The sequence below is a fragment of the Haemaphysalis longicornis genome, unplaced genomic scaffold (genome assembly GCF_048455015.1).
Source record: "Haemaphysalis longicornis isolate Haplotype H1 unplaced genomic scaffold, Haemaphysalis longicornis Haplotype H1 scaffold_8, whole genome shotgun sequence".
NCBI classification, from domain to species: domain Eukaryota; kingdom Metazoa; phylum Arthropoda; class Arachnida; order Ixodida; family Ixodidae; genus Haemaphysalis; species Haemaphysalis longicornis.
The window spans coordinates 132,685,000-132,710,065 of NW_027526445.1; the positions used below are offsets into that span (position 1 = coordinate 132,685,000).

The 25,066-nt window shown below is 45.5% G+C and overlaps 2 protein-coding genes across 5 annotated transcripts in view; one reads left to right on the forward strand and one right to left on the reverse strand.

Moving 5' to 3' along the window:
• Positions 1-25,066, forward strand: part of LOC144149500 (iris-like) — a 72,614-nt gene that overhangs the window by 16,308 nt on the left and 31,240 nt on the right. The window lies entirely within an intron of this gene.
• Positions 3,747-7,755, reverse strand: LOC144149435 (uncharacterized). The gene is made up of 2 exons (XM_077680998.1): positions 6,832-7,755; positions 3,747-6,600 (listed from the first exon to the last, which is right to left on the reverse strand). The coding sequence occupies exons 1-2, from the start codon at positions 7,167-7,169 to the stop codon at positions 6,024-6,026; spliced, it is 915 nt and encodes a 304-aa protein (XP_077537124.1). The 5' UTR covers positions 7,170-7,755; the 3' UTR covers positions 3,747-6,023.

Here is a 25,066-nt window from a genome sequence, read left to right on the forward strand (position 1 = left end):
TATTGCGGTAGACATTTGATAGTTGCTTTCACTGGCAGCGTGGATGATGCCACGCATTCAATTCTGGAGGGCAATAACAAACTGTCGCTCAACTGTGTATGTTGGTTTGTGCACGCAGACTGCACCATACTGTTGCCACTCACCACGCCACGCGCCTCGCAGGCACGTACAGGCATGTACGTAGCTGCCTCCACCTGGCTGGCGTGTGCGGGCAAAAACCACTTTGTGTGGAAAAAACACACTGCGTGCAAAAAAAAAAAAACACTTCGTCCTTATCAGCTTTATCTATTTCTTGGGAACGATGTATGCACAAAACCTACAAACTAAGCTAACTATCTGTCATAATCCCCGACGACGGTCGGGAAATCTAGGAAGGACGGTTGTCAATGGTTACTTTAATGAGAGCTAACTTTTCAACATTTCAGGCCCATAAAGAAACAAAAGGGGCAGCCTGAAGTATAAATTTTGTTCCTAAAAAGAATTAAGAAGGTGAAACGATAAGTATAGCAAAGGATAAGTGTAAGTTGCGTTTGTCAATACGGGTAATTTAATGTCATGGTGTTAAGAGCTTTCACATACCACGTGTGCCTGAATTTCTGAAACCTTGCACACAGCTGTGCTGCCAAGTAGGTGCAGGTGTCAACTTTGGGGGCAGCTTATTAAGCAGCGATCGGCCAGCAGTTGGGCTCGCAGCGCTGGACACTGAAAGTTCCACAATGCAAGAGAAGTTGGTTGCTATGGCACAATACAATAATACACAATCAGGATGCAGCTTTAATACACAATCAGGATGCAGAATCACCAATAATTCTGCAATGTGCACTTACCACCTGTGTCTGTGGCACTGGTGGTCTCCTCACAATTAAGCCTTGGGCTGGGTGTAGCCAGTAACGTCTGCCGCGGCTTCAGAAGTGGCCGGCTGGGAGCTTTGCACACACAGTCAGACCCTGAAAAATGGGACTGCAAAACGGCCACTAAATCTCCAACCCGTGTTACTCAAGCCCAAGCTGATTGGAATTCAAGCTGATTGGAATTCTTCGCCCTCTAGTACATTTGACTGCCCCCTCCCCCTGGCTTCACCATGGGTCCATGGCTAATGCGTCACGATGTTGAGCTGTGAGCCCAAGGACGCAGGTGCGATTCTGGCCGCGATCGTTGCTTTTCAGATGGAGGCAAAAAGCAAAAAGGTCATGTGTTGAGATTTCAGTTCACATTACAAGTCCCCAGGTAGTCAAAACTAATCCAGAGCCCACGTGCAGCGTCGGCACATTAAACCCCACAACCTGACAATCCCTCTGTACTTACATTCCCGAAAGAATGTTGTTTATTACACAAACATATTGTACGTTTCTTTTTATATTTCGCAATGTTTGCTTCAAGATTTTCATGTTACATTTAGAGCTTCTTATTTTGTGCTTAGTTCTTGTGTATGTGTACACAAGGGTGCATATATATGTCTAAATATTGTATACCTAATATCTATTTATTGATTACTCAATACTCAGTTGAATGGCCTTTTTACGCGTTGTTATCGTGATGAACGTTTTTGACATATATAATGTTCACCCACTCCATGCTCTGAAGGCCAGACACTCAGGCTGGCAGAACGTAAATAACTAAATACACGGAAAACAGGTATATATTAATGATGGCTGTTGCTTTTTGAGAGTTGAAGAAAATTGCAAAATTGAAATTGCACAGGTGAGCATAATGAAGTCACGTTGGTGGTATCGCAGTCACTGCCTTTTTAGCCAGCCCATACTACATTACACAATGCAAATTGATTAACCTAGAATTTTACAATGACAGGCCTGTGTACCTGGCATCGCTCTGTGGTCAATGCAGCAAATGGGCACACGGGGTGAAACTTTTTGGAGTGAGGCAATGACCCAATCACCTTCAAGGACACGTTGCTTGGTAATCTGCCTGCAAGTGCAGTGTTAGGCGCAAATCATACAGTGCAACAAAAAATTATGAATAGCCGTTTAAGGACAAAACTTCGGCTAGTTGGTGCGCACTAAACTTCGTCATCACTATTAGTGCGAAAGAAATTAAACGAAACAAGAATTGGGAAAGACATACTGGGCGGCACAAAACGATGGTTTTAACTACAGCTTCATGGGAGAGCATATGCCCACCACACAACGTGCACACCACCAAGGAAAAAAAAAATGTTACGCTACGCACAATTATGATGACCCTCTAAATACTCCGTTTTTTTTTTTTTTTTGAAAGGGCAAAAGTACAGCTGCTTACGCAGTTATTGCCACTGTGAAAAGAGTGCAAGTCACATGAACTTTATAGTACAAGCGACAAAGAAAGTGGTGAACCTTTCATAACAGCCTTGCCGGGTTGGCGCGTTATTACAAAGCTGCACATCTACTATGCCAACTTCCCAGGGGCCGAAAAATAATGTGTAAGCTACACATTCACAATGCCACAGATACCACGACTGCTATAGATACAACACAACAGTCATACGGGCTGACACAATGATCAGTGTAGGGAAACCAACACCAGCAGCTGTTAAACCGGACTCTGCATGCTGTTGGATAGCTGTTCATATCGCTTACAGAAAGCAGCCCACAGACAGTTAAAGGAACACTGAACGAAACTAGCAAGTTGGTTTCAAATGAAAGTCTCACCTTCCCATAGCCACTTAAGAGTTGAGTCGGTGCCGAAAGATGCCTTAATTGTTGTCCAACCACTAATCAAACGCACATCAAACATGACACAGAGACTGCACTCGCTGTTTGCACAATAATAAATTGGAAGCAAGCAAGGCAGCAGTGATGTATAGCGGTACAGAAGCAACCAAATACAGTAAAAGCTCCTTAATTCAAACTCGGTTAATTCGAACTGACGCCCTGGTCCCATCACAGCCCTGTGTATTTTAATGGGGGAACACTCCCGATAATTCGAACGCGCCGGTTTATGGAATGGTTCATTCGAACTGGGATCCCCTGTATCCAACGCTCCTCGCAGAAGTCATCCCAGAGGTATTACGATGTGTTGCAAATCTAAGCCAAACAAAATTTGCTAGAGATGCAAAACAACGAAGCAGAAAAACAACAGCGTAGTACGTACGCTACACTGCTGTGGCAGCTTATTTCGCCTCCACTGCAGGCGCCAGTGTGCGGGTACACGCCGTTGCAGGTTTTCTTTGTGCCACGGTCGCTGTGTAGTGTAGTAGCGCCTAGTTTGCGATAATGAGTCCAGAAATGGCTTCTTTGTGTTCTGCCCGCACAGCATGGTGCGATTTTCATTAATTCAAGCGCCCACCCGCTAATTTGAACTCCGCTTAATTGGAACAATTTTATGGTCCCTGTCGAGTTTGAATTAGCAAGCTTTTACCGTACAACGCCATCACGTACCAAGCAGTTTGGTCAGTTTCGGTCAAATCAGTCGTGCTTTTCCCAACTCTCACGTTGTTTGCAACTCCGGACAACTAAGCGAAATATTCCTACGTGGGACCTGCGGTCAGTATTGACGTTTTGTCGAATAACGTACTGTCCTTTTGAGGCCCGTGAATGTTAGCGTCAAACACACCACTCATTAGTAGCTCACGCGCTTCCTTGAAAAGCGGTACCGCCGCCCCAGGTATGGATGAGTAGTGCCATCCAGTGGAAGCCAGGAAAGACGTTGCACTCCCAAGATGAGTTAGGCACTTTCGGTGCAATTTGCGCGGTATAGCCAGTGGCAGCACATGTCTTCATGTCTTCGCTATATTCTGGCTTATTAAAAAAAAAAATTATGCATAAGAGTGGTATTTTCGTGTTCTCGTTAATTTAATCTATCAATCTGGAGCAACTTGTATTCTGACTTCAGTGTCTCTTTAAAGGTACATCCTTCTTCTAACAGTGTTAGAAGAACTGGTTTCCTCGACCAAGGGAAGTAGCACCAGCAGACGGAACTTTAACTCAAAATGATGCACATTTAAGAACTGCCAGCGTCTCTTTTCTCCCAACTTGTGAGCGAACCTGAGCCTTTTTGAGTTATTTTGAAGAGCATTCGAAATATTTTTCACAGCGACTGGCCTATTATCCAGAACAACAAGAAAATTGTCTGTGCATCTGAAAATCTTTGCACACTGTGTGGATTCGATGCAAACGGAAATGTGTTTGTCAAAGGCAGCTAAAAACAGCTCATTTCAAACGCAGACACGCGATCATTTTTTTATTAAAATTTGAGTAGTTAACATTAGAAAAAATACACAAAAGATAAAAACATAAAAGAGTTATCAATGCTTGAACAAAAAGCACTGGTGCCACCTGATCTTTCTAGCATAATAGCGATCATGCAGATGCCATGAATAGCTAATTGGGAGTTTACAGTTGCTTCATTACTGGGACACTGCAGCGAATGCGTTGAAAACTTTACTGTAGTTGCATATTGCTGTTTAACCTATTTAATCCATTATTTCAAAATTTAGCGGACGTCTGGAGCCTCAGTTCATTTCTAATTAGCGAGAAATAAAAAAAGCATGCCCCATTTTCAGCCACCGCAACTACTACTACAGCGTTTCACGCTATTCCAGCCTTTGAAATATTGCTTTTCGTATTTCGTACATTTTATGCTTCATGTAAGCTTTTTGTTTGTTTGCGAATGGGTTGTACGGGACAAACACGCTATCAATCCGCGAAATTAGGAACTGACTGCAGTGTCTTTTTACTAGGCCAAACGTTTTCGATTTACCTTGTTCATCGCTTTTTCTGGATTGTTTGGCGACATGCCCTTGGTCCATTTCTGTACCTACATGCGGGCGACATAAAATTTGCTGCATTGCACACACATTAAAAGGTATGAAATATTGATTGTTGAGATTGTGGCTTTACGCAGTTTTGTTCCTACCTGGTTTCTATGGCCCAAGATTAAACAGTGAAAGCACAGCTTTGCATTCCACCTTCTTAACGCGTAGTTTTCAGGCACTGCAGGCTCGAACTGGTCTTTCGTGAAGTGGTCCTTTGCATGTAGAGATGGTTTTTGTTCGTGCAATGACACGTGCACATCATAGTGGCAAGCTCCTGAACTTTTGAACTGAAGCTCCTGAACTTATGAAAGACAAACCTGTACTACTAAGCAGTACTTAATGGTAACACACAGCAGCTGAGGCATGGGAGGAGGGGGGGAGAGTGCCTGCTAGCGTTATTCTGAATAGGAACAGCTCATAATCAGTAAAAATGACGAGAGAAGTGCGACTAAATTCAGAACTTGTTTTGCTTTTTTCTTGTGTTTTGCCCTATTACTGCCAAAATGTGTGCTGAAAAATTGCAGCATACCTGTACCAATTAAGGTGTGCACGACAGATTTTCGCTAATGCCCTAAGGCACAAATGCAGTTTCACAATTTATTTTTATCAACGTAGCTAGTGTAGCACCTGGGAGTACTGAATTGCAACACGCGTTGCTTGCAGTTTCGCAGCAATACTAATATATTATCATTTTCGCAATAATATCGGTACTAGCACCTCCTTGATAGCATGGTGCACGTCAATTATTACCGCAAATATACAGCGTTAGTATAACACTGTATCAGTTCCTACAAATAACTTTTTCTGCGCTTACATCAGCTGAAATAACGTAAGGTAATACCCGTGCTACACGAGCATTTCTAAGGCCTTTGAGTCGAATGCCATTTGACTCAAATGACACCTTTGAGCTGCTACACGACGTTTTTCAAAGGCATTTGACTGAAATGCCATCCAAGTCGAAGGAGGACGACATCCGACCTTTGAAATTCTCAAAGGCCTTTGAAACGCGAACGTTCGTACTCTCGCACGCAGTGTCTGCATGTCACAATAACGAAAATATTAAATCCTCATCCACAATAAAGAAAATAAAGAAAATCCTCATCTGCTGTAGACTTTGGGGCACTTCTCGATGAGCAGAGGCTACTCCGTGAAGACCTCAAAGCTGCGAGGGCCAAAGAGCTTGAGCTGCGCAAGCGGCAAATCAAGATGCAGGAGAAGTTGTAAAGCTCCATGTCGAGGTATTTTGATTGACACTGAGAAAATAAATGTTGCTTCACTGCCTCCTGTAGTATTCCACAATGGCTGCCCTGACTGAATTTCCAGTGGCCTGCACAGCATGTGTGTTGTGTGCAGGCTGATCATATAGTGCATTGTTTGCCTCAACTTCGGCACACCACTGCTGCAAAACAGTGTCACCAAAGTGCTCGCACACGTTGTTCAGGATGCAGCATGCGTGAATGGCGAGCCTGGCATTGTCTATGTCGCACCCCATGCGTTTCAGCAAGAACCGAAACCTTGCCTTCATCCGTCCAAACGCATTTTGAACTATGCGTCTGGACTTTGAGAGCTCATAGTTGAATCTTCTCTGCCCATCGTCTAGCTGGCTTCTGTGGCTGAAGGGCTTGATGAGGTTGGGCGTAAGGGGGAACGCTTGATCGCAAAGGATCAGTGGAGGCACAGCCGTGCCGCTGATGTTGGCCACAGGTGTCTGGAACAGTGGCCCATTAATGTGGCGAGCCAGGTCCGATCTCTGGTGCATGAACCAATCGTGGCACTGGACTGGTGAGCCCACGTTCACGAACCTGAAGCGGTAGCGGTGGCCCACCAGGGCCAACAGGATCATGCTGTACCTGGAAGATACACAGCTCAAGTGGGCACATTTCGTAGCAACAAAAATGTGCAAGTATCAATGGGTGAGACAATGCATCAGCAAGACGAAGCTGGCTGTCATTAATTTTTTTTTTTTAGTATTTCTAGTTGCTGACCAATAACGTCTGAAGGCAAATTTTAAGGCGCGAGTTTTATGGCAGAAGCAAAATAACCATGTGAAAAGTATCTTTCGAGGTAAGAGCATGGCTTACCAGCCTTTGTAGTTGATATAGTCGGCCGCGTGTTCCTTCGGTGGTGACACCGGGAAGTGACAGCCGCCCATGGCACCTACGGCCTGGGGGAATGCCGTCACAGCAGTGAATTCCCGGGTGTGTTCTGCCATGTCCTCCGATGACGGCATCTTTATCCAGTCGGCCTCCATGAGCTCCACAACCGCCTCACAAAACTCACGGTACAGCTTGTTCACTGACGATCGCCCCACGGCGAACACCAGGGCAATAGTCCTGTCCTCCGCGGAGGAACACAGTTTGTAGAGGCCCACTGCAACGCGTTTTTCCACCGGCGTTGCGTCGCGAATGTTGGTGTTCATGTTCTCGAGCTTTTTCGGCACTTTTCGACAATGAACCGGAATGTCACTCGCGACACTCTGAACATCCGCTTGAAATTTTGCTCGTCCAGCTGTGGCAGCGTTCTTTTAACTCTTTCGCTACCGCGCCTATCAAAATCGATTAATTTGATCGATACTTTTGGGAGCGCCTTTTCATAGCGTTCCAGGTGTTTCTCGAACAAGTAAAGCTGTTCGGAGTTAGATCAGAAAATGGCCTTTCAAAATCAGTTTTGTTTTCATTTTTGCAACGGAAACGTGATTTTTGACACGCTTTTGAATCACCTGGTTGTGGAAAAGGGGCGTGGTCATCGCGCCTCAAGGCTACCAACGAAGAATGCGTGCAACTCGTAATTACTCTGCACCAGCGCTTGTTTTTTGCTATCAGGGCGTGAATGGGGAACTAGCAAACGATTTTCAATCGTCAGGTTCACGCTCTGACAGTAATAATCCCAGAAATCGGCTGAAAATGTCAAGCAGTGCCTGGTTGCAAAGCTACTTTATGATTTTAGGCAGTTTTATTGCCTTTGCGCAAGTTGTCCTAAGTACTCTGGTAGTTCTACTTACCCCAGGACCATTCCCAAACAGTTTACAACAGTTTCGGTTTCGTTTCTGCATCGCGAAATTCATATTTAGCGCAACTACGCAGTTACCCAACTTCAAGGCTAACTGCCATGGCGCCTGAAGCGTCCGCGACTGATCCTCGAACAAAGCACGCCGCTCCTCATTTCCCCCCACCCTAACCCGATTTCTGCGATAAGAACTTCAGATGCAAGTCAAAAGGTCACACCCAGTCGCCAGATATCTGTTCCGCCGAGGACAGCGCTTCAAACCGGCCTTACACACCTGACGTTCAGGAACGGTGGACGAGCTCTACCGCGCATGCGCCAACTAGACATCAAAAAACAAAAGAAAGCGACTTTTTTTTTTTGCCGGACGTGACGTCATGGTTTTAAAAAAGGTACTGACTACAGTGACGGGGCCCGTCGCTTTAAAACATGCACTACAGTGACGGGGCCCCGTCACTTTAAAATCTGCACTACAGTGACGGGGCCCCAAAAGTTCCGTCCAGAGGAAACGCAATTGCTCGCGTGGAGAGCAGTCTCTCTTGATTTTTACCCAACCGGCCAAACCACTACCGCTCACTGACTAGCCAGAATCACTGATAATTATTAATCATTATTATCAATTACAGATGGTCGGACTAACTCTAGCCCTATCCGAACGGATCTCCAAGCCGCCACCCGACGCCCGCTTCACAATATTTCCGCGAGAGCAGTCAGTCTTGATTTTTACCTAACCGGCCAAACCGCTTCCGCTCACTGACTAGCCAGAGTCACTGTTAATTATTAATGACTGATAATAATTACAGGAGATCGGGTGTAACTGGCGATGGCTACGTCGGCCTTGGCTCCAGCTGAGCGGTTCGGCCGCTTGAGTAAAAAACCAAGACCGACTGCTCTCACCACACACACACGCACACGCACACGCACACACACACACAAATATAAAAAACACGACGCGTGAATCGAACTACGGACTATAACGCCCGTAGTCAGCGGCTGAACCACTGCACCAAATCCAACAACGAGGAACGGCGGCTAATCGGCTGGTTTTGATTTTGATATATTGAGGGGGCCCCGTCACTGTAGTGTAGATTTTAAAGTGACGGGGCCCCGTCACTGTAGTGCAGATTTCAAAGTGACGGGGCCCCGTCACTGTAGTGCAGATTTTAAAGTGACGGGGCCCCGTCACTGTAGTCAGTACCTAGAAATTAAGAAGAAGAAATATTAGTAGAAATTAAGAAGAAGAAATGGACGTGGGCAGGGCATGTAATGCGAAGGCAAGATAACCGCTGGTCATTAAAGGTAACAGAGTGGATCCCTAGAGAAGGCAAGCGTTGCAGGGGGCGGCAGAAAGTTAGATGGGCCGATGAGATCAAGAAGTTTGCGGGGATAAATTGGTCACAGTTGGCACAGGACCGAGGTAATTGGAGAATAATGGGAGAGGCCTTTGCCCTGCAGTGGGCGTAGATAGGCTGGTGATGATGATGATGATGAACTTATTTGCGGTAAGATTGCTGCAGACACAGCTCAGTCACGCTAAACACAGAAGAAATGACGTTGAAAGCATTGCACATCGTAAGATCTGTTCCTAAAAGCACCAACTTAAATACAATATTGTTCTTCGGCATGTGACAGCGCACATCAAGGACATATTGGGTAGTGAACTGTTCAGCGTGTGTTGAATGCATAGCATTATACCAGCTTGAACGTGCCTCAGAAGGGATAATTTTAAAAACGGCAACTTGAGAGGGCCCACGAAAAAAAAAAAAATGCTTGGCACCAGGGCTAAGTGCAGCTAGTTAATATTTTCTCATTCACTACTTGAGGCCTGGATGTGTATTATTAGGGCTTGGTTCCTACAGCTGGTAACAACAACAAAAAAACCTTTGTCCTGTGCGCAGCCCTACCTCCCACCGGGCTGCATGTCCTATTATCAGCTGGCTTAAGGTTTCAGACCAACGAAGTGATTAGCAGACAGATTATTCAGCATGGTAGTTACTACACCTTCGCAATGGTAAACATTACCTGCCTGCCTCACGACTCCGAACATTATACCTTCGCACAGGTTAACTCCGTTATACTGGGACAAAAACACAGCCCTGCGGTCTACGTTTGCAGTGGCTAGCTTGGTTACGATGGGAGTGGTCATGCGCCGTCCCAGTGCCCTCGTCTGACCGGCGTTGCTGCCTCTCGCCACAACACGGCGGCGGCGAAACGCCCAGCGGCCTCAACACGGCGCTCTAATAAAACACACCGCAGAAGTTCGTCGGGAACGCAGTCATCACTGTCGTAAATCGAGGCGGCAGAACTGATGCAGGGCGCCCGTGGTCACCGTCGCAACGTACTACGCGAACACACTCAGCGTCCAGGTCACACGCTGCACACCACCGTAAGTGCTCTCCAGAAGTTCAAGAGCGCCTTCATCACAATCGTAAGCCAAACACCTATGCACCGCTGCAACGGCAGGCAAAAATCACGACGAGAAGAGCGCAGCGAGATAACCGCGCAACAGCTGCCATTTTTCTTTAAGCATAACGTCACATCCGGCAAAAAAAAAAAAAAAACAAAGTTGCTTTGTTTGTTTTTTTATGTCTAGTTGGCGCATGCGCAGTAAGGTTCGTCCACCGTTCCTGAACGTCAGGTGCCTTACACTGCCAGCTGTTCGCCTTCCAGTTTCGTTTTCATGCGAGGGGATATCCGGGTGTCTAATGTTGCTGCTTAGTTGAACTGTCTATTCGGACGGAGTCTCTGATAAGTTTTTGTACTGTTTCTTTTGAAAAATGTTAGGTGGCGCTGCAATAGAGGAGGCTCGTTGTGCTGATCTTTTTTAGCGCGCGACTGCTACTTGGCCAAAGATCGCAGGGGACGATTCTAGCTCATCGTACCTCATTTTTGCGAGCAAGGCTACAATTGCGAGTAAGAAGATGATAATAAAGCTCAGCTTTATGTTTTGAGAGATAACTGACCGTGAACGACAACAAACATCAGCCACGGCGTTCCGTTTTCAACTTCATGCATGTTTTTTTCTGCATCGCGTGCTTGTCCCAAATATTGTGCTCGCTGTAAATGCAAAGTCAGCCATTGGCAAGATGTTTTTACGTTATTTGGGGGCAAATTGGTGCCTCTGATAACGTCAAACCGCCAGATTTATTCCAAGGAACCACCCAAAATTGCACAGTTTGAATTAGAGGTTGGGCTTCACCGCATGACACGAGCACCGTGCGTGCTAACATTTTTTTTTATATCGGAAAAACTGTTCCGCGCAAGTCGACATTTTTTTTAGGGTGTGTTTTTGAAATGTTTCCCTGCAAAATGTATATTCTAATTTTTTTCTACTACCGGTGGTTTGATATACATAACTCCTTTTTTATCATTTTTTTCGACGACTTGACAAAACTTTTGATTTTGATATTTTTTTTCACAACTATGATATATGAAAACCTTTAAAAAACTGGTGTTATTGGAAAGGCCGTTAAATAATCTGCATTTTGTGCTCCTGCAATTAGTGCCTAAATAATTTTTTAGCAGAAAAAAAAATGTTTTCTTGGACCCCCCAAAATTGGTCAATTTTCTGCGGTAGCGAAAGAGTTAAACCACCCTTCGTGGCGTGAGTGCATCAAAATGCGCTTTTCAGTGGGATTCGCCGAACACGCCGCAGCCCAGGTTACGACATGGTTGATACAAAGAAGCTGTTCGTCCAATGCATCCGCTGCGGCTTTCGCCGCCTCTACTTCGGCGTCCATTTCTTCGAGGGCGGCTATCTCTATGGCAAGCTCCACACCCGGCTCGATGCCACTATGTTCATTTTCCTCCATCGAGGCCTCGAAAAACCGGTAAATGGAGGAAAAAGGAAGGAAACTGATGATAAACGATCGTAGAATCTCTAAAAACGTTGGAATCTGCATCTGCACCACCGCTTTGAAAAATCGCGCTGAACGGATGCAGGCATAGAGATAATATTGGCGGTGAGATGTTTGAGTGGCGCCCCCTGGCTCTGACGTCGGCTTAGGGATTCGCGCCGCTGTCGTCTGCTACACTCCGCTTGTGAGGGGTAACAGTGCCTGGGCTAGAAATCGCCCGCTTCGTTGCTGTAGTGCGTTAAAAAGCGTATTTCTAGCGATTCAGTTATTTTGCCAGCTTCTGACGCACCTGAATAATTTGAAGCTGTATCCCCCGCAAGTTTGCAACACACGAATAGATAGAGAACAACTTCCCTCAGAGTATCGGTCAGAAGATCGTGTGTAACTCGTCCTTTCTTGCTTATTCGCGAGGATCAGCGATCAGAGCTTCTCGATAAGTATTGAAAATGCGTAGGCTTCCCTGCAGTATTTTTGAGATGCTCCTATGAAGACTCAACAGTCGAATACTACGTACCAAGCAGCGGCCTCTACTAAATAAGCGGCCTCTAATAAAGCGGCTTTCTTCTGTTTCTTTCGTTGTTGTCTTGTATCGGGTTAATGTTTCTTGCTTTTTTTTTTTCTGCCCAACGCATTAATTTTTCTGCGCCGTCACCAACTTTTTATTAGGAGGTTTCGGGATGTTTGGGAGCCTCACAAAGGTCGTGTGGATATTTCCTTCATTTTGTTTGGCATACATTCCCTTCTTCACAAATTGGCTTTCATTACGGCTGCGTGCAAGAAGATGCATATCCGCAGCGTGCTTTGTTTATTCACATGCAAATACAATGAGAAGGTTCGTGCTACGCCACCGCGATCGCGCCCTAAACAACGTGGTCCACAGTACTCGAAGGCGGCTTTTGTGCTCCGAATTTCTATCGTAATTATATCGTTATCATAACGAACTGACTCTCACCTCGAACAATGATGACATGATTACGGTGTTGAAGGCATGATATACTCGCTAAGTAACGTAATAAATAGTATACCTGCATATATTACAAGACTCGAAACCGAAGAAGTATTCCAAGTAGCTCTTTATTGCTTTTCAACCCTTCCAGGCGCGAAGAACAAATCCTGTTCTACTCGGGATGGCGTTCCATGATTTGAAAAAAATTACTTTTACTCTCTTGTCCTGGACTGAGGACCCGGCCCACTAAGCAGATCGATTTAATTGTTAAACAAAGTTTTCCCCTCCTCCCCTTACTCTTCCTCCTCCTCTTGAGTGCAGTTTTCCTATAACGCATATCCGAATATTGGGAACATATGGCTGTGCAAAATGTTCCGAAATATCCCTCCAGGTCTTAACAAACATATATGTGTTACTATAAATTTAATGAAGACGTGACTCGTTTTACTCAATAAACCTCCATACTGGTTAGATGCCTGGTATAGAATCAGCACGCGCGTATATACACACTGGGTTATTTGGAACTCAACCTACCGTTTTTGCAGTCTATAGTGCATGTCGGCAAACTTTCATGCCTTGACAACGTAAAGTGATGTGACAAAACACGTTCGAGGTTGCAAAAACTGCTTTACCTTACATATGATTACCGGGAATCGTGATGCCTTCTGCCAAAGCCGGCAGCCCTGAAGGCCTATAATTTGTTTTGGTCTTCCATATTCGCTGTTGTCGGTTATTAGCAGCTGACTGTTCCTTGTTCGAATGCTTACATGAGAAGCTCACGCCTAGCTCCGACTCTTCGCGCTCCGCACAGGACCGGCTTCGCAAGGAATGGGGTGGCGCCAGCAATGTTTCTCCTGTAGCGGTACCCAAAACTGTACTTTAATTGACACCATGAGCTAGTGTATGCGATTTTAAGCCTATTATTATGATAAAAAGTTACCCACACGCCAATTCTGGTGCGGACAAGCATCAGACGTTGACCGAGCGCAAAGAAACAGCAGGGAGAGCGATCTTGAGTGAAGCAGACGACAAATGCGAGAATCCCTAAGCTGACGTCACTGAGGCGCGCTTCGCAGCGCCGCCTGTGTTCGCGCTCACCGCCAATACTGACTGATGCAGGGCCAGCGTCGCCAGCGTGGCCAGACATCAAGACGTACGCTCGTAACTGTAGCCAGGTTCTTAAAAGACTTCCTACTTAACAAATTCACCTAAATTTATCGTATTAATCAATTTTGTCACTCATAAAGATTTTTTTTGCCGAGAAAAGCTTTAAAATTTTTTTTGTCAATTTACGAGAACGAAACTAGGCAGCAGTGGCGACACCAGAACATTGCGGGTGAATGCGGAAACTTTCAACTGCCTTTGAAAATCGTCGTGCAGATCGGCTATTGGCGGTGAGCGCGACCACGGGCGGCGCTGCGGAGCGCGCCTCCGTGACGTCGGCTTAAGCCCGTTTTCTTTTGAGTCCGACAAGTCGGATCCGACATGTCGGATCCGACTTGTCGGGCCGACACGCGAGTCTGAGTCGGGCGGCCGTTTTCTTTTGCATTTGGGAGCCGGACGCCGCCATCAGTGTCGGGCCAAATGCGTCACTTGAATCGAATATTGTGATTGGTTCGTCCGACCTTATAGTACTTTTTGTTTACGCTCAAACAGCTATTGTGGTCATTTGAGAAAATTTGAGTTTATTTCCCTCAGCATGGCGCGAATGTTGATCTCATTAGACTTAATCAGCCTGCAGCCGTAACGTCTATGTAGACGCAAGCGCATTGGAGAGCTTCCCATAAACCAGTGCATGCCCGGCGATGCTGCAGCTTGGCTCGGGCAGGGTCACTCTGGCTTGGATTATGAAGCGGCGACGGCGCAAAATCTTCCCGTTTTTCCGAATCTCATGCGGCAAGACTGTTCTTTGAAGCATAATCGCTCTCCCAGCAATGTAACATGCGTCCACGTACGTAGCAGCGCTCTATGATTACGCAGAAACAAGCTCTCGACCGTTCAGCGCATCGCATTCTGATACGGTGCGCACGGTCTGTCTATTTGCGTCGTTGCGGCAAATGTTAGCGCTTCTTTCGTCAATTGCAATGAGCACTGGTATTTTAAATTCTGCGACGCAGGGTACAAAATTTTGGTCTGGGAATATCGGCAGGCAGCATAGTTGTTACCTTAACATCATGTCCGCATCTCTTAAACACATATTTACGTACTCATTTTGCGATTACGCGCCTGTGGAACTACGACAGTCAGCGATCGTATTTAGGAACTGGCAAAAACCGGAATAGTTCCACCGACCGTCGCCGCAGTGTTTTCTTTTTTTTTTTTTTTTTTAATGGCGATGCCGGCTTTGACCTTTGTGTTCTACAACGAGATTACCTTTTCTGGACGACTGTACGAAGGCTCCCATCCAGGTCAACAGTTTTACTAATAACTTCCACAGAAAACACAGCTAGGCACATTTAACGCTTTGCTGCATGTTTCAAGTACATTTGTTTACAGTTAATTATGCTGATTCCGACACTACAGATTTTGTTTGCAAATTAGCACAGGCTTAGAACCTGGTCCGGGGTTTGTAAAAGCACGCGTCCGTACACGTCTGCATGAGCGATTCATACAGCAGAATGGAAGTTTTTTTTTTTTTTTTATCCCTCACAGAAGCAGGCCAGTCCCACCACCTGCACTTACTGGGGGTACCAGCCGTCTGGCCAAATTAATTTCAAAAAATCAATTCACATACTGCCTCCCACCCTCCCCGCTCCTTTCTTGCAGCCTGGGTTACTGCTTGTTCATCGGATTGGAGTGAATAGCTGACACTCCCCTCCTACTTCTAATGGTCCCCATGGTAGTGCCCTTGGTCTTTCCTTTAAATTTTCTGTAATGAATTATTTCCATTGTAAATGAGCCTAGACAGATTTCGCTATATGCTGGCAATTTCACTATTTCTTATAATATCCCCTCGTGGAGTCATGTGTGGGCTACGGGGTTAAAACCGGATGACTGCAGTCTCCCTTCATATCATCAACAAAAAGAGTCCACTCACACTTTTTTACCCTTTTTCAGGAAAACTTGCCCGAAGCTCAGAAATGTACTCGTATAGCTATTGTATAAACTAGCAACTTGAGCTGAAGTCACATATAAAAACCAATGTTTCCTCATTTTGTCATGAAGTCAGTATTATAAAGCATAAACTCACCGATACTCCAGCAAAAGTTAGATTACTTTTGTACCCTACTTTAATTTGATAGAAACTTCAGTATGCCTGCACCGTCTCAGACCCCTATAGAAGAAATAATATCGAATTGGTTGAAAAGGCTCTAAGAAAGGCTGTTGACTTTATTTATTCTAAATATAATTGCACAAATTCTCTTTGTGAGGTCATATAAGCTTATGGGATTCGAATATTAGTCAAGGAGAAAGTTTTTGCATCTTACATTTGTTCACTGTTCAGAATTCTAACTATGGGCACACGGATTCTATTAATGAGCTCGTGCAAACTGGTGCGATTGAAACACTAGGGAAAAAAGAAATCTTAATGCCTTAAATTTTTTGCTGTTGTTATGCTACAAACTTGGCCTAGATACAAGACCAAGACATACTTCAAAATAATATTCATCATTACCATTTTCATTCTTTCACCCGTTCTACACACCGGTTGAAATTTTTTTTCCCACATGTATTATCGACTGGAAAAATACGCCTGAACATATGTCTTAATTAATTTGAATACATAGAAGCAAATGTTTAGTTTATTTTAACCTTTTGTTCTTTCTCATTGCTGCCACATGTTGTATCCTGAACTGCTGGTATCTATGATCTTGTTCACACCTTTATGCCCTTCCTTCTTGGGCCTCTGGTTCGCAGTACGCACTTCAATAAAAAATTTAAAAAATTAGTGACAAGGGCAGCTGGAGGTGCTGAAGAAAAATTGGCTTCACACTAATTGCAGAAGACTCACGGCAGAACACGACGTGTATACCCCACACAAAATAAAACTCGCCGATATAATTTTATTTCAAAACAAGACAGCTATGTACAAAAACAGATAGGCCCCAGAGATTTATAGATGCATGAATTAATAAGCCTTAGTTATAAACAAAACTGGCTACGTTTTGTTAAGAGCAGTGATGCCTTAATGAGTTACCAAGATCTAGTTCATTTCCGTAATTTCCACTTATAACGCGGTCTTCTGTTTTGAAATGAAGCCTCTTTCGGCCAAAGTTAGGCAAGTAAAGGGACAACAAAATGAGTTCCTTTGTTTAATGCTACCAAATGTACTAAGTAATACAGAATTGAAACACACAAAATTAAGTGAACAGCACTACATACAACAATAAGTTAAGTTTATGCAGACTTGAAAAAAAAAAAATCAGCACTAGATGACGCTAAACTGCAGCACGGTTTATTGACATTTCATCGATAGGCCCACAACTCGTAATGATCAAGTAGTTCCATGCATGTTGAACCCTTTCATTTTGCACCATTCATATTTTTCTTCTCCTGGGTTCCTTAAATATAAATTGATACTTGAGCATCATCACATACACTATGTTCTTGCAATCAGTAAAAATTCTATGCACTCAACACCAATACAATAGCTTTAATTGTACACCAATACAATAGCTTTAGTTCACTTTAATGCAGACCAGCGATGTTAGCCGAGCCGTCGGGCTGGCTTGCTACGCTAAATGAGAGAAGAAAAACAAACAAACAAAATAAAACGTGAAGACGAAAAGATGTCTTTTGATGCGGCCAAAATTTTCAATGACAAAACTTTGTCCAGTTCTGTGCTCCGAAGAAACTCCAAAGGAGCTTTGATTGCACGTGCAGCCTGACTAGGACCCGACAATAAAGGCAAAAAGCAAAAATGCTCATGTCGAGATTTTGGCATATTTTAAAGATATTTAGGAGGTCAAAATAAATCCAGAGTACTTTAATACGGCGCGCCTCATAGTCCAAGTGTAGCTTTGGTGCATTAAACCCCATAATCAATCAAATCAATGTAACCAGTTGAGAGGTAGAAAACACAGTTCATTTGCAGCGCCTTGCTTTATCTTTTTGCAAAAACACATGCCCGCTGCCAATAAAGCTGCAAGTTACTATAATGCCAATACCATCAAAGTACTCCTCATAAAATCAAACGCTCTTACAATCACAGCTAAAACAGTCAGCTTCCGACCGTTCTAGTGCCCTTTTCCACTTCTCCCTACGCTTGGCGCCAGACAGAAGACAAAAGTGCTACACCCGTTCATTTGTGCCTCTGCACCTGGAATGGCAGGTCGACACACAGCCCAATCTAGGCATTCTCGAGCTCAGGACACCTGTCGGTTACTTTATGCACAAAGCGCAAGCACATGAGCTTAGTGCAACAGGGATGGTGTAGTGGAAGAACCACGTAAGGCAGACCGAGGTCATTGCTGCATGAAATGGGGCTGAAAGCTGTAATTGCGTGGGAGCCTCAAAGTTATAGAACGTCGACCAATCTAGAGCCTTTGTCCGTAGCGCACTGTCAGCATGACTGCTACAGTTCACAAAAGTGATTCAGTTCTGAAAAGTTTTTTGTAGCAATCGCACAAGAGTTCTTTTCGCTGTTTCGTGTTGGGTTGCATGCTGCGTGCAGTAGCACAAGAAATGACACATGTTCTTTTTCATAGAGTAAGGGCGTTCTGCATTCTGCAGCCCGTCCAGCCTCTGCATAAGTGTTTTGGAAGAGGGTGTTCACTTTGTGGAGTGATTTTTTTAGTTTATTTTTTGATCTTCTGCTGTTGAATGAAGCTAGACCCTCAAGCAGGTGGACAAAAGGCTGAAAGTTGGTACACATAAAAACTGAGTGGAAGAAAAATGAGAAGTGAGCAAATGGTGTGTTAAAGCCAGGAAAACCTCGATGTCATTAGCAATGGTCTTGACCGCCACCGCCTTTGACACTTCTGAAACCTCTACCAGTTGGTATACAGTTGTTCATTTATTTTTAAGCGTGATAGTATGACCGCGTGTTAAGCTTTTTTGCACAACTTCAGCGTCATGCAAAAAGTAAACGAAAGAGGGCATGCCATGCAGTGAAGATAGAAAATTTGAATGTCATGCGGCAAAGCCAACTTTTACTGCTCAATTATTTCCAAATTTTCAATACTCGAAAACATTCAGCACTTTGAATGATAAAAGTGCACTGCAAATCGAATAGCAAACAGCATTCGCAAAGTGTTTGAAATTTCAGAAATTTCCACGCCTCTATTGTATTTTTCTGTGTTTGGCGGGACCATCAAATAAACGGATGGACATTAGAAGAAGGCGGTTCCTTGGAAGCCAATGTCACTATACCACTTTATAAGGCACTTTCTAAACTCCCCAGAATTGTGTCAGGACTACCGACGCTGTGATCAGAAACTACGACCAGCTAGGGATAGCAAAACTTACGGACAGTACGAGTGAAGCTGATGCCGTTTACTACATGCTGCACTAGGCTGTTGCACGTTACTCTCCCAGGCTTCAGGTGGTTTTTGACGTTTCATCGCACAGTAACTCACCGAAATATTTCAACAACTTTGAAAGTGGACTGAACCTGACCTCCGATTTAGTCAGTCTATCGGTGTATGCAATGGGCTTTCGAATGCGTGGTGGTGCTATTTGCTTAGCTGCACCGATGCCATCTGCACGGTTGCATTTTGCCGCATGGGCCGCGGCGTTCCTGATGTGAAATGTGGTTCGCAGTGTGGTGTTGGCAAGAACGTTCATGTGGACAGCGTTTTTTTTTTTCGAGCGATTTGTGGATTTGCGAATGCCTTGTTACAAGTAGTAGTCAGCATTGTTTTTGCGTCGAAATTCCAAACTGTGCTGTGCACACTTGCTACAACCGAAGATCCGAAGCAGGCCGCATGGCAAAAGCAAGCGTGTCGCTTTTTTTTTTTTTTTTTTTGCTGCTTCGGAGCCAAGGATAGAGCAACGCTTGACGACAGTCCGCCTTCATGCGACGAATTTACAATGAAGTTATCGATAATGGGACTAATCAGTACTGAATCTGTTGCACCTGTTTCGTTCCAAGTGGAAACGACGGGCCTTGAAGCTTTCACCTCGCACTTTGTCACATGCTTGAAACATTGCGCAGTGCTCTCTGCACTGCTGTCCGCACCTGTCTAACCGTTGGACAGGCGCTGATAACGTATCCACTTTGCACTATCTCCGTGTGATCCCTATGCATTGATTTTCTTATTTTTGGGTTGCTTCAAAGGACCGTGTCTCGAGTTAGGAAAATTTTTCCACCCAAAGCTGCAACAATATTTGATATGGTGGCGGCATGCGGGACGAGGCACTGGCTTTACCGAGCCACCCAGGCATGCTGCGCGCTTCTTGGGGAGTGCGAGAGACGGTGAGGTGGTCTGGCAACAGTGTTCTGGTGTGTTGAACGTATGACTGACGTCTACCTAAACTCCCAATGATGGTGAGCAATTACGCAGAGGTTCTGGGTGGAAGCAATCGCGACGTATGTATATAAAATTAGGTGCAGCCACGTCGACAAAGATTCGACCGATAGTTTTCAAGTGCTTTTTTTTTATGTAGACGAGGTGGAAATTATAAGCAAAACAAGATTATGGAACACGCTTTGAATACTGCAAAAACAGCGCAGAGACAAGCGATAAACCATATTGCTCTAGTTTGCCAATCCATAAGTCTTCATCTCTGCGCTGTTCTTGAAGTAGTCAAATTGTATAGCCAACGTCAAGCTTTAGTGCATAAGCACAGAACGCACTTGGTCATTAAAGAGCACTCGAAGACGACAAAAGAGTTGGATGCCCACAATTACATGAAAAAAGGTTGCATTTCATGTACACGTATTCACCTAAAAACACTGGAAGTAGACAAGGCTGCGGCTGGATGCACAGTCGGGTTAGCCTCATTGATAAAGTATGCCGGCTGCCTTAACACATCGTGTTACAAGCATGTGCAAGGTATGAGGTGAAAGCTTTGACGGCCGTCGTCTCCACCTGAAATAAAATGGGCACGCCTGATTCGGTACTGATTAAACCCATCATCGATAGCTTCTTTGCGAATTCGTTGCCTGAAGTCAGATCGTCTTCAAGCACTGCTCTAGCTACCGCTTCAAAACAGAAAAAAAAGCGAAACGCTTGCTTTTGTTGTGCGGCCTGCTTTCGGATCTGCGGTTGCAGAAGTGTGCACGGCACAGTCCGAAATTTCAAAACAAAAACAATGCTGACTACTCCTTGTGACAAGGCATTCGCAAACCCACGAATCACGCAGAAAAAAACACTGCCCACGCGAACGTTCTTACCAACACCACGCCGCAAACCACGTTTTGCATCGGGAAACATGCTGCCTGCACGGCAGAATGCAACTGTGGATATGGTGTCGGGGCCGTCGTGTAGGTAGCATTGCTGCACGGCCAAAAGCCCAGTGCATACACCCTATTGCTGAACTCCCGAAGACACCAAGTGGCGCAAGGGTCGGATATCAAACAAACATTTTTAAAGGTTGGCATAAAACCGGTGGACAAAGATGCATTGCGTTTCCTGTGGTTTCAAGCAATACCAAAACCGGGTGTACCACTTTCACCAGTTTTGACTTGCTGTATGACCCGCATCCCTTTCAGAGTGATGGCTAACCCATTTCTACTTCCCAAAATGCTTCAACACCACTTAAACAAAGAGCAGTACCCTCAAACTGTGAGACATACACGGATGACGTGCTCACAGGAGCCGGAAGCGAGAAAGCTGCCGTGAAGCTGTACAAAAATGCCACTGAAATGTTTGAAGCAGTAAAATGCTATTCCAGTGATTTCAACGTGACTCCCGGGCTACCATGCATCTCGGTTATTTGTCGGGTGTGCTGAAGGTTTTGCGACGTACGTGGGACCCATGTGCCATTCTCTCTATGTATGGATTGTATTCATGGCATAGAACCATTCACAAATTGGCCCATGCTACAAACAACGGCGTGGATATGTGACCCACTAGGGCGCAACGTGAAAACTTGGAAGTGTTGGTAAGCATGTTGAACCCTAGCGTAAACGACATGACAAAGCAGCGCTTCGTGTGTCCTGTTGCTATCGTACTGCGTCTTGTCATTTGCGCTGAGGTTCAACATGAACCACTAAGAAGGGAGGGGGAGGGGGGGGGGGGGGGGGGCTTTCTTTTTTCATTGTCCATGCCAAGGTCCTGTTCCACGAAGTGTGGCGTAAAAACATCGACTTCAACACGCTACCTACCAACAGCACGGCGGCCTGGAAGGTAGCTAGACGGACTCCCTATCTCCCTGAGGTTCAAGTACCCCGGTACTACAGGTCGCAAACAAATGGAGGGAGGACGGACTGCTTTCACATTTCTGCTGATACCCGTCCAATGCCATATGAGGCAGTTGCCTACCTCACCCTGGAGGGTGAAAACGGTACAAGATCGACAACTCTGGTAAGCAAACAAAGGGTTGCACCAGGCAAGGAAATTACACTGGCGAGACTGGAACTGATGGCATGCCCGCTCGCTGGTCGATTGTGTGGCTATATTTTGGAAGCCCTCAAGCAACAGCCATCAAACATCTACCTACGGACAGATTCAACAACAGCACTCTATTGGATTCATGAAGATGTTGGCCGCTGGAAGCAGTTCACACGCAACTGAGTCACCAAAATTCAACGCCTCGCGAACAAGTGCGTATGTAGACATTATCCGGGAAGAGAAAATCTAGCTCGCGACATCCCAGCCATGCAACTGGCCAAAAACGCACTGTAGCGGAGCAAAGCACTGTAGATTTGTCCCGCATGCATATTGGGAATGAGTGGTTCCGAAAGCGACATACGATGAAATCGAACTAGGGGAAAGGAAGAAAACAAGATCATTGCCAGCGGCAACATCGCCACCTACTGAGTCGGGCGTGATCGATCTGGAACACTACGGCAAAATCTTAAAGCTAATCAGAGTCACAGCTCGGGTTTTTCAGTTCATCGCTAGAACCAAACAACAAAGCAGCAAATTGGGACCCCTCATATCCGACGAGCTTAATCAAGCTGAACGATACTGGATATGTTGGGAGCAAAAAGAGATTCTCAAAAGAAGTCACGTGTGCCACCCACGGAACACGAATTACCCCCAACTCCGCTTTAAGAATGTTCACTGATGATTGACAGTGCTGGCATCTTAAGAGTTCAGGGAAGACCACAACATAGCCAACTTTGGTGTGGCTTAAAGCAAACAACTATAACAAAAGCGTAAATGGGCATTTGAAAAGGTTTATGATAGAAACCATTTTGTGAACCCGGTGTGTAAACACTACTCACAGGAATATGTCATGACTGCATGATTACATTACAATAACCATGTGCTTCATTAGTAAAGGTAATTTTTCGGATAGTGGTGCATGGAAGCTTTACCTAGCGCATATATGCGGCATACGTAAACAAGCAACAGCTGCAAGTGAAATGACCCCGAAGACTAGTCCCAAACGGAAACAGCATCTCGCATGAAAGCACAGCCTGGACACACACTGCAGTTGCTGCACAAAGCACACTTGCCACCACATCACGCGGCCACTAGAATAGGCGAACTAGCGGAGCACTCACGACGCTGGTTTGGGAACGCTGCAGTCCACCAGCGGCACTAAAGCACTGGGAACACCCTCACATTTCAAAACGCACAAACACCGCCACACATCGCTACCAACTGCGCAGATATACAACGGGAAAGTTATGTAAAAGGTGCACCCCTCGGATGCGATGTGTTTCTTGCAGTATCGGAGCTAGCGGCGCCGCAGCTTCACAGACACACATTCAACTCCGGGAGAACTGCGACGCACCACACACGGCTGATCGCGAGAGCCGAACTTCGACACATCAAACAGATAACAGCACGGCGTACACACTTGATATGAAAAACTTGCACTGTACACAAGCGCTGACCGCCACTGCGCGTTGCTTTCACTCACAGTGACCATATTTTGAACGTTATCGATGATCCAAGCGTGGAGACAGACCTTGACAGCTCGGAGCGCACGAGAGCGGGGCCACGATGAATTTAGACTTATCAATCGTCTCGCGCTAGCCATGAGCGCGACGAGCGTATCTCTACACACTTGATAGAGAACGAAAACACGGCGCACCACTCTGCAGACGCTGGTACTGGTGCCTTTTCTGCTTCGGCTCCACACAAAGCGCGAACGTTTGAAATAGACGAACGATAAACGCGTATCGCAGTACCGACTCAGGACCGGGGTGGTCTGTCGTAACTTCTGCAAGTCGTTGTAGTTTTTGATATCACAATCAAGTTGTGCGACGTACACCGTCCCCGCAGCTCGCCGCCGCCATGTTGCCGAAGGCCGATGGGCGGAGCCAACTCCAGCCGGACGGCCCAGCCGGACGGCTCCAGCCGGACAATTCGCTCGCCGAGCGAATTCGACCTCGGCGTCCAACTTGGCCCGACAGGGCCCCCCCGACAGAGCACGACAGGCCCAGCCGGACCATGTTGTGCTCTGTCGGACTCAAAAGAAAACGGGCTTTAGGGATTCTCGCATTTGTCGTCTGCTTCACTCGGGCTCGCTCTCTATGCTGTTTCTTTGCGCGCGGTTGAGATTTTGTGCTTGTCCGCAGCAGATCTCGCGAATGCGCAACTTTTTTTTCGCAACAAAAGACTTAAAATAGCGTAAACTAGCTCAAGGCGTGATTTTAAGTATAGTTTTTGATACCGCTCCGGAAAAAAACATTGCCGGCGTCGCCCATGCATTGCTGCGAAGCTGGTCCTGTGCGGAGCGCGAAGAGTCGGAGCTAGGCGTCAGCCTCTGTGTTCAGCAGTCTTTCGAACAAAGGTACAGCCGCAGGCTGACAACCGACAACAGCGAAAATGGAAGACCAAAACAAATTCCAGGCCTTCGGGGCTGTCGGCTTTGGCAGAAGGCATTACGATTCCAGCTAATCGCATGTAAGATAAAACAGATTTGGCAACCTTGCCTAACATTCGAAACTATTGTATCAAGTCACTTTACGTTGTCACGGCATGAAAGTGTGCCGACATGCACTATGGGGCACAAATAATGTAGGTTGATTTCCAAATAACCTGCTGTGTGTATAGGCGCGTGCTGGTTTTCTACCTGGCTTCTAACCAGTATGCAGGCTTATTGAGCAAAACGAGTAACCTGTAAGGCAAACATACAGTAAGACTATGTTTTTTTTTCATATTTGGAGGGATATTTCGGTACATTTGCCACAACCATATCATCCCAATATTCAGACAGGCATTATAGTAAAACTGCACTGAAGAGGGGGAGGACCAGGAGGAGGAGAAAACAATAAAATCGAGCTGGTTAGTGTGCAGGCTCCTCAGTCCAAGACGAGAGAGTAAGATTCATTCTTCAATTCACCGAACGTCATCCCGAGTAGGCCAGGACTTGTTCTTTGCGACTGAAGGGGTTGGAAAACAATAAAGAGCTGTCTGGACATATTCATTGGTTTCGAATTGTGTTATACTGAAAATTGGCATGTATACTATTTATTGCGTTAGTTAGCAAGTATATCAAGTTTTC

Excerpts from the sequence above, each read along its gene's own strand:
- LOC144149435 (XM_077680998.1), bottom strand. The coding sequence starts at position 7,169 with ATGAACACCAACATTCGCGACGCAACGCCGGTGGAAAAACGCGTTGCA. Across the intron at positions 6,601-6,831 it reads TATATCAACTACAAAGGCTG|GTACAGCATGATCCTGTTGG; the intron begins GTAAGCCATGCT and ends TGTATCTTCCAG.